At 36.7% G+C, this 14,980-nt stretch overlaps 2 protein-coding genes and 1 long non-coding RNA gene across 3 annotated transcripts; 1 reads left to right on the forward strand and 2 right to left on the reverse strand.

Moving 5' to 3' along the window:
- Positions 1–971: 971 nt before the first annotated feature.
- Positions 972–3,478, reverse strand: LOC126605210 (uncharacterized). Its single transcript, XM_050272581.1, has 4 exons — positions 2,577–3,478; positions 1,947–2,017; positions 1,449–1,842; positions 972–1,350 (listed from the first exon to the last, which is right to left on the reverse strand). Exons 1-4 carry the CDS (start codon positions 2,673–2,675, stop codon positions 1,153–1,155), a joined length of 762 nt encoding a protein of 253 aa, XP_050128538.1. The 5' UTR covers positions 2,676–3,478; the 3' UTR covers positions 972–1,152.
- Positions 3,479–7,874: 4,396 nt separating this feature from the next.
- Positions 7,875–13,485, reverse strand: LOC126605224 (serine carboxypeptidase 24). The gene is made up of 9 exons (XM_050272594.1): positions 13,084–13,485; positions 10,646–10,753; positions 10,295–10,390; positions 10,120–10,212; positions 9,789–9,874; positions 9,289–9,689; positions 8,953–9,048; positions 8,380–8,485; positions 7,875–8,263 (listed from the first exon to the last, which is right to left on the reverse strand). Exons 1-9 carry the CDS (start codon positions 13,367–13,369, stop codon positions 8,117–8,119), a joined length of 1,419 nt encoding a protein of 472 aa, XP_050128551.1. The 5' UTR covers positions 13,370–13,485; the 3' UTR covers positions 7,875–8,116.
- LOC126605225 (uncharacterized) lies at positions 10,650–11,714 on the forward strand. The gene is made up of 2 exons (XR_007616866.1): positions 10,650–10,783; positions 10,860–11,714. It is a non-coding gene; the product is annotated as an uncharacterized LOC126605225 (long non-coding RNA).
- Positions 13,486–14,980: the final 1,495 nt, after the last annotated feature.

The following is a 14,980-nucleotide window of genomic DNA, read 5'->3' on the forward strand; positions in this document are numbered from 1 at the left end:
CTTTTTTAGGAATCGATTCACCACGGACGACCTAAGGGAGGGAAAAGAAGCCATGAGAGTTGGACCAACTTACTATAAGTGGAACATTTTATTAGGCATGAATAACTCACGAGGAGAAATATATTCCAACAAACGAAACAAGACAGAAAATCGAAATCCAGGCCGATCTCGATCTGTCCATGCATCATGAGTCAGAAAACTTCTTGTATCTACACAGCACGTTAGAAATCAGGTACCGTTGTATTTATCTGCGGATATGCAGATCTGAGCGTAACCTCGTTGGCCAGAAAGGTATAATCTCTTTCTCACCTGCCAGAAAAGTGTGATCTCTCTCTCTCACCTAAATTTAAATCTCATTCCTGATTTAAATTAGATTATCGCTCAAATAAAACAAGCAATTGCGGCCTCAAAATCCAACTTCACCCAACTCAAGGGAGGATCAAGCCAGTTAATCGTTCTCTAATCCTACTACCCGTAACCACGTGAGCTACAAGCCCTTGTCACTAGTCGAGCTTTACATTATTAGTTAAGAGATGTTGCTACAGTGGAGTACCGAAGCGTAAGTCCTCGTAAAGTAGGTGAAAAGGGGGTTTGTAAAGCATCCATTGACAACGCACTCCACAAATCCTTTGGCACTTAAAAAAGCTAACTTAAAAAGTTAAAACACGCATGCCCAAAGCATTGCTTCCTACCATGGGAAAGCATGAAGGTGAAGCATTAGGAGAAGCACTAACATTTCACCATCACCTTCCCCAAACACCTAACTCTCATAATGGTCCCAAAGATTTCCCCTTTTCTTTACAAAGTTATCTTAGCCGGCCGCTTTCGGTTTAGAACCCCGGCCGTAAGCAACGGAACAAAATTTGGAATATCTTTACATCACTCACACCAAACATCGATCATCGATGACTTCAAATAAGCAACCAAAATCAAATTCTGTCTGCATCCTAAGCAAATTTTTGCAACATTCATGAACACAAACGAAATCTGAATGATTTAAACCATTTCATTTCAACTGAATACACTTCGATATGTAAGACTGGTAACTTTACAAAGAAGAAAATCCAAGAAACACAGTAACTGAGGTGTTACTCTTTCCAACCCCGACAAGATATATGATCTTCAATGGTAATACTCTTAAGAAAAATACAATCAAACCCGTAAAGCCACCTGATCTTGCCAAGTAATCTTCCTCTTCCCCGATCGGTTTGACCCGCTCCCTATAGTCCTGCAAGCCAGCAACTTCATGTCATTGTGCTGCTCATCATTTCCCCCTCTGCGTAAACTTTTGTTGGGCTCCTCTATCCTCATTGGCTCATAATTGGCTTGAAATTCCTCCTCCTCCTCTCTCTGTAGCAAAATGAAACAAAAGAAACATCAAACTTCACAGAACAGAAGTTACACTGAGACTCGAAGCACATTACTTTGACCATTAACTATTTGATTACCGAAATCTGGTTCAAGTCAAAAACTGGAGTGTTCTTTCGCTTTGTCGATTCCTTCCCACTCTGAACCCTTTCCTTCTGATTTAAGTCAAAGTTTGGAGTGGGGGTTCGCAAAGTAGCTTCCTTTCCGCCAAGTGCCCTTGCATTAAGGTTTAATCCAAATTTTGGAGGAGGTTTCCGCACGATGTCTTCCATTCCATGTTTAACCTTTTCCTTTTTGTTCAAGTCTAATGCAGGAAGAGGGTACCGCGAAGCAGATTCCTTCTTACTGGAACTCTTTCCCTTCAAATAGGTGACGCGCTGGGATTCTAAGTTGTGTGTTTGCACAACATCTTGCTTTGGTCGAGGGTTCATTGACGGGTTCCCCATTAAGTATTTATATCTTCTCCTCAAAAACCTGCATATTCAAAAGATAAACATTTACCAAGTCAACTCTTTCCTCTTTCATTGTAAACACAGTTTATCTTATAAGTGTACAAAGGTATGGACTAGATGCTATACCTTACTTCGGCTACGAGCGTAGACTTTTTCTGTTTCATTATCTGCAATTTTTTCTTCGTAGCATCTGCATCCTGCAATAGATATGATTCTTCAATTAGTTTAATCAAGCTCTAAGATGCAATTTTCATAAACCTAAGAAAAAGAGTGTACCAAATAATCGTAGAACCCTCTACAACAAGGTATTCAAACATTTTGTAGATCACAAATCAGTCAAGATTGAGATTCATCAAATAACCTATATACAATTTCTACAAACAAAAATTAGCATACAAACATTTTTACAAGTTTTCCAATCCCTGAAGCTACAAATTTCCAAACAAAAATTAACATAAAAATACCTACAAATTCCCAATTCCTGCTGCTTTTCCTAATTTTTCTACGGCAGTCTCTAAAACATGAGGAGATCATAAACTTACTGAGAAAAAATTTCAAAAAAATCCAGGAAAAATAGCTGAGCAATATATCTCTCTAAATAATCAACCTACAAACAAAACCACCATAAAAATTCCAAAGCTAGAAAACCCAGAAATCATAAACAAAAACCCGAGAGACATGAACACCATACACCAGATCTAATGAAACCCACAAAAGAAAGTTGAAATCTTTTAAAAACCCAGAAAAGATTTATACCTTCTGCAGCTCCTCATAGTCCTGCATGAGACTCTGGTGCTTGAACCTGGTCCTCTGGTCCTCCATAGCATCAGAAACAACCCCTTTCATCTTCTTCATCAGATCACAGGGAGATAAAAGTAAAGCAACCCAGAACCCAAAAACCAAGAATTACAGGGAGAAGAGATAGAAAGAGGGGCAGGAGGAGATGGGTAAGGAAAAGGAAGAGAGAGTTGGGGAGGAAATAATAAAGAAGGGGAGAGGTAGAGAGAGAGAGAAACAAGAAAGACAAGGAAGAAAATAAAAGGAGAGAGAGGGGGTGGGAAGGGAGGAGAAGTTTCTTGCTTTCCTGTTTTCTCTGTGAAAACTCTGACCAAGACAACAAAAACTCCAAAAGAGCCCACATAACTCGGTGAAAAATAATGTTGTTTTGAACGACAGTGATGAAGATGGGGATTTTTTGGGGGGTTGCAGAAGGGTATTTCTGGCAACATGTTAGTTGATGAGAGAGAGAGATATGTGTGAGGTGAGGTGGGTTTGGTTGGAGGACACTTGAAGACATCTATCTCCTCTTTCTTTTCTTTCTTTCCCCTTCTTTCTTTTTTGGATTTCTTCTACATAAATTTTGGTCCAGCTGGGCCATTGGAGAGAGAGAGAGTTTCTAGAGAGAGAAACACGGAGGGGAAGAGTTGGGTGTTGTGTGGACTCTTCTTTGTTTTTGATGGGGGAAGGTAACTTCAAGGTTCCTTCTTTCTTTGGAGGTGCGCTTTTCTCTGTGATGGATGAGAGAGAAAGAAGAAAAGATTGGATCTTTAGAGAGAGAAAGATTGGCGCTTTAGAGAGAGAAGGAGGTGGGCATTGAAGATTGGGGCTTGATGATGATGAAAAATTAAAAAAAAAAGGCAGAAAGAAAAGGATAAATGAGAGAGAGACATATGTTGTAGCTGCTGTTTTCTGATGGGGCTGTTTGCAGTTGTAGGTATTGGAGTAGTGGCTGTCCCTTAATTTCAGGTTGTGGATGTTAGGTGTCAATTGCTGCCCTATTTACCAAAACACCCCTCTGGTTATTCTTTGATTCCAAGAGTTCTTTGCTTCTCTCTCATCCTTTTTCCTGTTTTTCCCAACAGAGACTTGGGAGTTAAAAGATGAACAAGTCCCTGATTTGGCTTTTGATTTACTAGGGGTGACGGGTGAGTTTTGTTCTATTTTCTGTGAATATTAAAAATTAAATTAAAATTGTCAGTTAGTGTTACAGTTTAAAAGTATTTTTTGATTTATAAGTGTAAAGTTAAATTTGATTATCGAATTTGAACTATATTATTGATAATTTATTGTGAAGATAAATTTGAGTCATATACTATTATTGCAGTAGTGTAAGTTTGATAGACATGCCCAATTGCTCATTATTTTATAAAAAATAAAACCCTTGAGACATTTATACAATAACTCAAACTCAATCATCTTCAGTGTGAGTTTGATTCCATTTTTTACGAAATAAACTCAAACTTTCCGTCCCATTGCGAAAACACTTCGAACCTTTTTCCATTTTGGTTTGGTAATCCAGTATTTTTCTGCTACTGCTATTATTAATTAATTGCAGTCTGCAACGCAGAGGACAGACAGGCAGGTGGTAACCACTACCATGTCATTAGAGCAACTCCATCCTTGGTGGTTGCTCGGGGGACAAGCGAAGGGAAAGGGCCCGAGGGCCGGTGGATAGGCCTCCAGCGTTGGGCAGCCCGAGTGAAGATGGGAGCTCGAGGCAGGCCCGTAGAGAATTGCCAGCTCTGCAGCCCGACGTGTGTGTGACGTGACCCTAACACCAGGCCTAGTGTCGGTGTTTTTTTCATTTTTTTTGTCAGGCGCGTGCCCCTTACTCGCGAGTGGGGGCACGTAAGCCAACAAGTTTACAGGGCACAGGGCCCATGCGCCAGGAAATGCAGGTGACTGTTGGGAAGCCACGTGGCTTTCCACGGTCCGTTCGATCTCAACGGCTCTTTAATATGAGCCGTCTGATTTGAAACGGTAATAAAAAAAAAACTAATTTAATATCAACCGTTCGATCTGAGATCAACGGTTGATATTAATATGCTTTATAAATTTAAAAAAAAAAGAAAAAATAGTTTTAAAATTAAGAAAAGTTACCGTTATGACACGTGGCACAATCTGGAGTGTTGGAATTTAAATTTTTTTAAATCCAACGGCAAAGATTAATTATTTGAATAAAAAAAATTTAAAATTGTCAAAAATCCGAAAAAAAATATCTAAAATTTTTTTAAAAAAATGTTTCTACTTTTCTATAAATACTTCTCATTATCATAACCACAATTTCATATGTTCTCAACTACTTTCAATCACATTCCTATCTTTCTCTCAAAATTTCAATCCAATTTTTTTCAACAAAATGACTACTGATGCAGGTAGGAATTGGACGTCTCTTAAAGATGTTGCATTGTGTACTAGCTGGGTTGAAGTTACTCATAATTCGCGTACGGGTAATGAGATGCAGTTGCAATAAATGTGAAGTCTTATTCATACCAATTATCTTGAGAAAATGGGTGGGAGTATAACCAAAGAATCGATGTCTAGTCGTTGGAAATTACTTAGCCAATCGTTTACTATTTGGAGAGACGCCTTGGCACAAGCTAGTAGTAATCTTCGAAGTGGGGAAAATTACACGGATCAGGTAACAATATATTATTTATTTGTTTGTACTATACCCAAATTTACATTATAATTATTTGTTTGTATTATTTATTTGTTACCTACTTTAATTATAATTATTTGTTTGTATTATTTATTTGTTAGCTAGTTTGATTATAATTATTTCTTCTCCCCCATTGTGTAGCTAATTCAAGCACAAGCTTGGTATGGTGTCAAAACCAAAACCAAAAATAAATCATTCAACCAGTGGGAATGTTGGAATATTGTCAAAGATTGTCCTAAATTCAGAGTTGTGCCTGTCGGTCCAGAAGTTGTCATGAACAACACCCCGCTATACTCTACACCTGATAATGGCTCGCATGACGATGATGCAGAAGAAGTGCCCATCCCTAAACAAGCGTCGGGTTCTACCCGTTATCCAATTAGGCCTCATCCTTTTCATTCTCATTTTGGACTATATGGAGATTGAAAATTCCTTCAGATTGGTTAAACAATTCTTCCTCTTCTTGATCGATTTCCCACATCATGCTTGAAGAAGAAGACATTGTAAGTAGAAACTATGAATAATGATACAGATTTTGATTTGGTGAATAATGAAGCAGAAACTATGAATAATGATAGAGATATTGAGAAAATTGGTGTGAGATTTAAAAGGATGGATGATGGATTATATGGAGGATTCTGAAATGATTAAGTTGTAGATAGTGTCACGTGGCATGCCTTCATTCGTTAAAAATCTGATCGAAATCTATCCTAAAAGATTATGAAAAGATAACGACACGTGGCACAATGAAAAGATAACAACGCGTGGCACGATGACATTGGATAAAAATCGTATCGAAATCTATGACCAATAATAGTCGTTTTGGGTTAATGACACGTGGTGCAACGAGAACGATTTAAAATATCTTATCCAAAATTACAAATAAATTTATTTAGTATTATTTTGTAAAAAAAAATTAATAATATTTTATTGCCTATTGCCAGAGCTATTCAAGTGCAACGGTGGAGATGCAAAAAGCAATTACTGTTCACATGATGGATTGAATAATGGATTGCCTGGGAGGAGGGCTCCTCCAAGGGTGGAGTTGCTCTTATATGTGCTTCATTTTCTCTCTCTGATTAAAGCTTTGGCTCATAGGCCAGGTAAATTAGTACACCTTAATATAAAAATAATAATACACCAGTCTAATATGATCTAAGGGTTTTTGAGTAATTTGGTTGCACTAATTTGCAACTGTGTATTTTAATGGCAACTGAGATAAATTTGAGGAATAGTCAAACTCCACCATCAACCACCACAATTGAGGGATATCAAGGCGAAAACGTCCAACAAAAGTTTTACAAATACATGACCAGTGACTAATGACTTTTTGGCTTTCGGAATTGAACAAGTTGGTCAAGCCATCAGCCTCCTCAGTCTCCACCCCTTGACGCTCCATCCGTGGCGGTGTGTACATCCACGATCATTGAATCCTTTAACTGTTGGTTCATTGACTTTACATCTAAAGCTCCATTAATTTTGAACATGTCAAACAGATAAAGGTGAAGATGCACCTTCAAAGGTTAAGTCTTTTAGTCTTTTGCTTTTCTGGTGTACAAATTCAGTAATTGGATAGGATCAAGTTTGCTTTTTGGTCCAAATTCTTTTTTAATTTTCAACTTAGCCAACTTTTGAGTTGAAAGAGTACAATGCTCCTAAGTTTCTCAACCCCTAGCATACATGGATGGTTGAACACTTGGAAATAAACCAGCGAAGAACAGCCACTGTTTTCCGATTATTAATTAGGAGCTAAGAGAAACTTAAAAGCATCAATCTGAGTTTGTTTTGTGTTTTGGAGTTCTTCGCGCTTCAAAACACAGCGCGAATACATATGCAAAGCCTTACTTTAAGTTATTCAAATCAGGTGACAATGTGAGAATGGTTCTGTGTGGATTGCCGCATATGTTGATGCAATCCCCAAGCTCGGATTTTCTTTACCAGATCGTGATCACTCAAGTAACTAACTGCATTTGACATTTGTTTGCAGATTCCAAATTTCCCATCAAGGTGGTGCTGATCTGATACATTTTACAGAATCTTTTTTGAGAAGCAGAATTTTATGGTTACTGTGAAGGGAATCAGCAACCTGTGCGAAGGGAGATCACTGAGGCTGCAACTGAACAAGGATCATAAGTAATAATTAACTTCATGGCCTTTCCTCAATCAGATGATATGAAAAATATCTTTCAATCATGCTTGTTATCAGTGGCAGATAAAATTCGAAACCATTGTGAAAACTTTGGCATATGCCATTTGTTGGGTTTTGTCCTAGAGATCCAAAACTGATATAAATAAAGAAAAACTAATGAAAAAGGCTTGAAAACTTTAAGTTTTAGCGATAAAGACAATAAAGGGTAAAATAAATAGTACCAAGATTGACTTTTAGTGTTAAAATGTGATTTTTCATTAAAATGAACAGTACCGGGAGCTTTTTATTAAAATTTCCAAATAAATAATGGTCGATATAGAATATGTTTAATCTGTCATCTTAATGCAGAAAATTTCACTTAATTACCGATGCCTACAAGGATGCACACCAGAAGAAGAATGTCCAGTCAAGTAAAACGCAAACAACTCGAAACTATGAAAAATGCGTTCTTCAAGTAATAACGTAACTAGAAACTGATATACATGTTGATCATTAAAAAAACATACCTTTTACAGTGTATTGTGCTTTGCATTGTAAAACTTTTGAAGAATTACAATTTACAACCGATTATATCCAAAATACTGCCTAAATGGAACATTTGGTAAAATTACTTGCTAATTTTAATGAATGATCCTAATCTATCTGCCTCATGTTCTTTTTGTGTGGGAGTTTGGCGAATATATATTTGAATTTTTGAATAACCTGTCAGCTAGGTTTTGGCAATTTCTTTCCTGCTAAAAATGATTTGAAAAGAGTTAACCCTCTCTCGGCCTGAATCAGTGGAACCTCGTGGCCGGCTCCTCGTACAGTTGCAAAGGTTAAGCCATCGTAGACTTCTGTCCATCCTCCTACCTATGTGGGGGGAAAAAAACACAGAAGTGTTTAATTTCTAGACCTTTCTTTCACTACAAGAAAAATGATGGGAAAATTTTTTAAGGATGATGCTGTGTTTTTGTTAAATTAAATACCTGGCGTCCGGAGTACCATGGATACCACGGGGTTTTGATCGTAAGGTTGAGATGATTTAAGGAGAACCTAGTTGCTGTCACCGGAACTACTGAATCTGTGTCCCCGCTGCATCAAAATTAGAAGGTAAGCAACAAAACACCATTCATGATGTTATAACTTATCTTTGTTTACGGCTTTTTTATACTGCACTAACATATTAAGTATGAACACGTACAAAATCACGCAGCAGATGGTGTATTTAGGGTTGCTTGAAAATTATATTACCTGTCCTCCATTTAGTTTATTCATCAGAAAATGTTATCTATCTTGCTTTTAGGTCTTCCTTTTAAAGAATTTAAGTTAATTAAGATCTACTCTGTTTTGGAAATCGAAACAAAATGCGAATCATAAATCATGAATCAAAAAGAACACTTTTAAAATGTTATCTGCTTTCAGCCCTCATGAACTTGTTTAATAAAAACGAGGAATCCCATGTAAATACCACCCGAATAAGATTTGGTCGTATTCGGGTTGTAGATTCTCTTGTTGTGTTATTTGTGCCAACAAGAACACTTTTAAGTTGTGAGAGTTACCTGAAAACCCAGATTCTTAGACCAGCTGCAATCAGCTCCTTGTAAGTTGGCAGGACGGAATATTCAGAATCCTCCCAGTACTCGTAAAGAACATCACTGCCCCAAAGAAAATTGAATTACGAAAGTGATTCCATATGCTTTTAAGGGCTTGTTTGAGACTGTTTTTTTTAAGAAATACTTCGGTTCATTAATAGAAATCCAAGTGCTTTCTGAAAAAGCAGTTGGAAATGCTTCCTTTGATTGGAAGACGGTTTTCGCCATTTCAGTCCCAGACTTGCCCTAATTACTTTGCTAAACTTTTAGTAGAACGTATTTTAAGATTAAGAAATTAAGCACCTGCAAGCAGTCCACTTGTAAGGAATTCGAGTAACGTTCGCATGCATTGCCTTCTGCACATCCGGCCGGTTGTAATACTTCTCTGCATAGTTCTCAGTGCACGGGTCATACCCTGAAGCGCGCCGGCGAAGAAGGCTGTTTTTGAGCCTCAGATGCCGTTTCGTGTTATTCAGCATTGTCACGCAAAACGGTGTGTAAATGCTGTACGGATCAATGTCTCCAAAATCATGGTCCGTTGCATAATTAATAGCATCATCACATTGCTTTGATGTTGTTTCTACTGTGAAGTTGCAGTGGCTGAGGATGGATCGGTAGGTTCGATCCGATATCATGGCATGGCTCCACCAATATGTGACAGTTCCAATGTTGTCGTAGTAATAGTCTGTCACAGCGTTACCCACCTGCGCAGTTACGAATAAAAATCTTCAAATTTGCGAAAATTAAACAATTCCAGTTCTGATTTAAAGTCTGAATTTCTGAATATGATGTCTTCAACTTACCATAAATCCCTTGAGATTAATGGTGGATTCGGAATGCGCTTTGTTGTAGGCCACAATTTCCTTTCCCAGCTGAGGAACATAATGTCCTGTGAAGGTAAACATGTGATTGTAGTAATTTTGTATTTTGAAATTTTTTTCAGGATGTCCGTTCTTTATTAAAATAAACATGTATATCATCGATAATGTGTTGATAATTTGTCAATAACATGTCAATACGTTTTATTGGCTACACTTCTTTCGAACCATTATCGATGACATAAAGAATGGACGTCCTGTCACATCCGTTCCTAGGCCGGACTTAACCTAAAGTAATGACTTTCGTTTTCCTTGCCTGCATAGCTTTCCCCAGTAATGTAAAATTCTCTGTACGCGTATTGTGGAAATCTTGACAACCAGTTAAGCAGAAAAACTAGAGCATCCTGAGCTGTGTCACAAAATTATAAATATAATTAAGATTGAAAATGCTAGTTAGAAATTATAGTTCTTGGTCGTTATTATTTTTCTACCTGTTCTTTTGTCCCCAGAATTTTTAAGGTCACTGCTTGTATTTGTATATGAGAAACCGACACCAGCAGGTGATTCAAGAAAGAGAATATTCGCTTCTGCAATGAGAAAAATGAAAATTATATTTATACAAAGAATAAAGTATTTGCCAACAGCGTGGTCATTCATAAAAGGTTATCGCTCAACTGTAGCTCGAGCGGGATCCACATCGACACGTTATTGACTATCATTAATTCAGTATGTTGTCCATAATATAGATAGTCGATAACGTGTCAAATGAATCCCGCTCTCGATGGGGTGGGATTTCTTTAAGAAGGGAGAAAAGAGGATCAGCGAAATTCATATGCATACACCTCTGTTCCAGGAACACTTGTTGAGATAAAGAGATGAACCGGTTCGATTAATCCGAAACGGACCAAGCTCCTCTGATGCTCCATATGCAACTGATGAACAACCTGGTCCTGAAACAGTAATTAAGTATATCCAATCCGGTAAGTATTTGCAAGTGGATATTTATTCGTTTCACATTTCTAATAAATTGTGATTCTTTTTTGTGTTCATGGGCAGTAAAACTAAACAAGGCCGCCATCATTGTCGTCGCCATCAACATCTCTTGAGAGCACGCCTTCTTGAAATTAAGCAATGTCAATGTGTGTGTCTGTGTGTGTGTGAGCGCTCGTGAAAGACAACGAAACAGTGAGACAGTGACTGAAGCATTTCAATTTTCATGGTTGGAGAATAAGGAATTACAGTGCTGGTGTGTAGAGTTGACGAAGAAAAGTTGGATCACTTTAATCGTTTTGTTGTGTCGTTTGGCGTACGTTTGTTACCCAAACAACTACACAGGAAAGACAAAGAAAGAAAGAAAAGGGACCAAAATTGCAGGGGCTTTTCGAGGTACTACAACGACGTCTGTGTTGGAAGTGGGAATGAAGGTTCGTTTGGAAAGGAATAAAAACCCTAAAAAGATAGAGTGGGGAAGAGATATCACGGGGAACCATGTGGTTTTGAGTGTGGACTTTCTCTTTCCTTTTGTGCATGCTGTTGAAAAAGTTCTCCATCTAGTCGTTTACGATTTTAGAGAAACCTGGGTGAGACCAGAACTCTCGGTTAAGGGAAACAACAAAAGTTTATGTGTATGGCCGCACAACCACGTGACATGTGAACCTTAGAATTTGTCTGGTTAATGAGGCCGAGTGGGTATAAGCTAAGCTTAGTGAATTTTCACTGTATGTAGTAATAGATTGGCATATTATTAAAAGTTAAGATAGAAGTTAGTTCAACTTTATTATAATATGTGAATTAGTAACATTAAGTGATAACATAAAAAATTTCGTTTCTTTCAATGGAAGGGGGTGGACATGTGCTTGTACTACAAATTTATCAGTCATTTGTTAAGAATCAAAAATAGTTTGCTTATCATTTTGGCATCAAAGACAAACCCACGACACAAATTATATCTATTAAATAATATTATACAGATAAATACACTATCCACGCATCATGCAAAACTATTATACACATGGATGGAAATTAATTTATGCTTTTCGGGTGTTATTATTTGCACTTTAAAATTTTTATTATGCACTCTAAATTTTTTATGTTTTAAAAACAAAAATACGTTTTTTTGGGATGTGATATTCACACATCCCATTTTACTTCTCACACACCTTTTTAATTTTCGGCTGTTAGATCGGATGAATTGAAAAAAATCAACAGACATAAATTATCAAGAAGTGTGTGAGAAGTAAAATAAGATGTGTGAATAGCACATCCCTATAAAAAGTGCAAATTTTTTAGAATGCCAAGAAAAACACTGTTTTTTTCCTCATTCCTATATAATGTCCATTGTAATTCGTGTGTATAACATTGAAAGGAGAAAGCACAATATTGAATGCTTTACTAAGAAGTTGTCAGAATGACAGTTAGTAGCTACCGGTTCTTAAATTTGTCAGTAGAAGATTTGATTAAAAAAAAGAAAAGAAAAGGGGGGATTAAGAAAGTAGTTTATCATTCATTTAAGATAAGGATAAAATCAACTATTTAGATAATAATGTTATTCATACTATGTTTTTATGCTACATTTTCATAACACTTTAGTGACATCGAATGTGGACAGTCATATCATTTGAAAAATTTGTAAAACCCAAGAAAAGAAATGAGAAAGACTCCTTGTATACCACTATCATCATTTAATTAATTAGTTTTTCTTAATTATTAATTTATTAAATAATAAACTAAATTTAAAATTTTGATTAATTCAAATGATGTGGTTGTTCGCATCAAATGCCACCTAAGGTGGTATGAAAATGTGGTACAAAAACATGATGAATAGCATTACTCCTATTTAGATCCAATTATATAAATCGTATAACGTGATTTTTAATAATTGAATTATTATTTAAATATTAATTAACATACTTATTTTCTATTTGTAACACATCAAATGATTTGTATATTTGATCTCTAAAATTGGTCTGCCTATTATATATTACTCAGTAGATTAACTTAAAATTTAAGATATATATATATATATCAGCTGGCCCTTTAACAAGAGTGATCCCTATTTTTCTAAAACAATGGGGACACCCTTTTAACTGTTGGATTGGTTTTAATGAAATTATATGGTTGAAATTAAATCCACACAATCTCTACCATACAATTTCATTAAAGTCAAATCCAACTGTCATGTGCACATTTTTTTAGAAAAATGGAATACCTCTTGTTAAAGGATTCCATATATATAAGATATATTAATTATTCTGGTAATTATTGATTAAACTAAACTGACCTCCATTGAGCCAGAGAACGAGGGGTTTCTCTTGAGGAGAAGTAGCGGCTTCAGTCAACCAGTAAAAAAGAGCTCGACCGTGATGTTCGTTGACCGTAACATAACCGGAAAACTGGGTAAATGACACCGGCGGTTGTCCTGGCAGGGCTGAGATTCGGTCGAGCTCCTGCTGTTTCGGCACCATCGTTTTCGCGATGACATTGGTACTATTTGTCGTTAAAGATAATAAGAGTAGGGCTAAGGACGACAAGAACACCATCATGCTCTTCCTAGGCAATATTGCCATTGCGCTTTCCTTTGGTTCTGTCCCTCTCTCTCAAACTCTCTCCCTCTAATGTTGCTTGAGAGTATATTTGTAAATATACAACATAGTTTTGTTTTCTATATATATAAATATACATATATATGTGTGTGTGTGTATGTTTGCTGCATTACTACACAAGTGCAAGTTGGCGAGCTCTATCTGGTGGACCAGATCACTCTCTCTTTCTTCTCTCTCTGTGCATGTGTGTCCAGATTTAGAGAGAGAGAGAGAGGAGAGAGAGAGAACAGCTAGGTAGCTGGTCCTACAAGAAAATTGAAACCTAGGGATGGAGCTAGATGATCAGATCAGTCATCGGTGTGCTTGGTGATAAATGCATCACAAGACTACGTGTCTCTCTCTCTCTCTCTCTCTTTAGGGACTAAATGTATGAGCTAGCTTGGCTTTTGAGCTGAGCTCCGACTCGTGGCCTAGTATTTCAGCTATAAACACACAAGACGAGGAATTCGTACTTGGGTATAGATAAAATTCACTGTTCTAGTTAATTTGGCGATATTTACTTCTGCATGTTTTTCAACCTTGCTTGAAATATAGGCTAGTAAGTTTATTATTAATCGTGGAGCAAATGCGGGACAATTAGGTAGGGTAGAATCCACTACATATACATGCATGCTCGACACACACACACACAGAGTATGAGTGTAGTGGAGCTGGTTTTGTTTGGAGCTAAGCGAATGCATGCAGGCGCTAGTTGACCACTGAATGAATGAATGGATGAACCGTGATGGAAAGTGTGTGTGGTCCAAGTCCAAAAAACTAATAAAGACAGAAAACTTGCAGCTCTTGTGACCTCCTCCTCTATTGTATATGTATCATGTATTGGCCTGCATGCGCAAGTATACTTTGATTTGATTCTAGTAGAATATGCTATACGACTAGTGAATTGAAATTTGGAATTTTTCTGACCAAAAATAGCTTCTTCATCATCATAAACCAACCAAATACTTAATTCAATATATATCTAGTTGAATACGATCCTCATTCCTAAATACATGTATATATGTTCAATCAAGTCAAAACAACTTTAAATTTAGTTTTCGTTAAGTTAGTTAGAGGAAATATACTCCATGTATGCACTAAAATTTGAAACTCATCATGAAATTTGAATAAATTTAATGTTTATCTTCTTATTAATTGTTGTAGAATTCAAGCCAAAACAGCTTGGACCAATTTTTTTATCAAAAACGATATTATCAAGGTATAGTTTGTGGTGTGAAGCCAGTTTTTCTCTAGCCATATATAAATCTCTATGTGCATTAATTTTATCATTGGATCGTTCAAGGGTCCGTGATCGATCCTTCTAGTTAAAAAACTAAATTTGGTTTCCCGGCCCCTACACCATGAAATGATTTGTTATCCATTGACTGTCAAAGGTCAAACTTTGTTCACCAAATCCCAACCTTTTAAACCCACCAGGGCCACTACATAAACTAATATAATTAGTTTTCCCTTAATTAATTAATCCCCTCGATTTCTAACAAAAAACAAACCTAGCTTTATTGTTTTGGCAGTGTAAATTACACAAATATAGACGTCAGTGTCTTACAACTTTCATTGTATTTGAACCTTCCTTGT

This window comes from Malus sylvestris, chromosome 15 (genome assembly GCF_916048215.2).
Source record: "Malus sylvestris chromosome 15, drMalSylv7.2, whole genome shotgun sequence".
Lineage (NCBI taxonomy): Eukaryota > Viridiplantae > Streptophyta > Magnoliopsida > Rosales > Rosaceae > Malus > Malus sylvestris.

Bases quoted from the DNA above. Each gene is read 5' to 3' on its own strand.
- LOC126605210 (XM_050272581.1), bottom strand. From the start codon at position 2,675: ATGAAGAAGATGAAAGGGGTTGTTTCTGATGCTATGGAGGACCAGAGG. The intron at 1,843-1,946 runs GTATAGCATCTA...TTGAATATGCAG, and splicing joins ACGCTCGTAGCCGAAGTAAG to GTTTTTGAGGAGAAGATATA. The intron at 1,351-1,448 runs GTAATCAAATAG...ATTTTGCTACAG, and splicing joins TTGACTTGAACCAGATTTCG to AGAGAGGAGGAGGAGGAATT.
- LOC126605224 (XM_050272594.1), bottom strand. From the start codon at position 13,369: ATGGCAATATTGCCTAGGAAGAGCATGATGGTGTTCTTGTCGTCCTTA. The intron at 10,754-13,083 runs GTCAGTTTAGTT...TTACTGTTTCAG, and splicing joins CGTTCTCTGGCTCAATGGAG to GACCAGGTTGTTCATCAGTT. The intron at 9,690-9,788 runs GTAAGTTGAAGA...GTAACTGCGCAG, and splicing joins TTAATCTCAAGGGATTTATG to GTGGGTAACGCTGTGACAGA.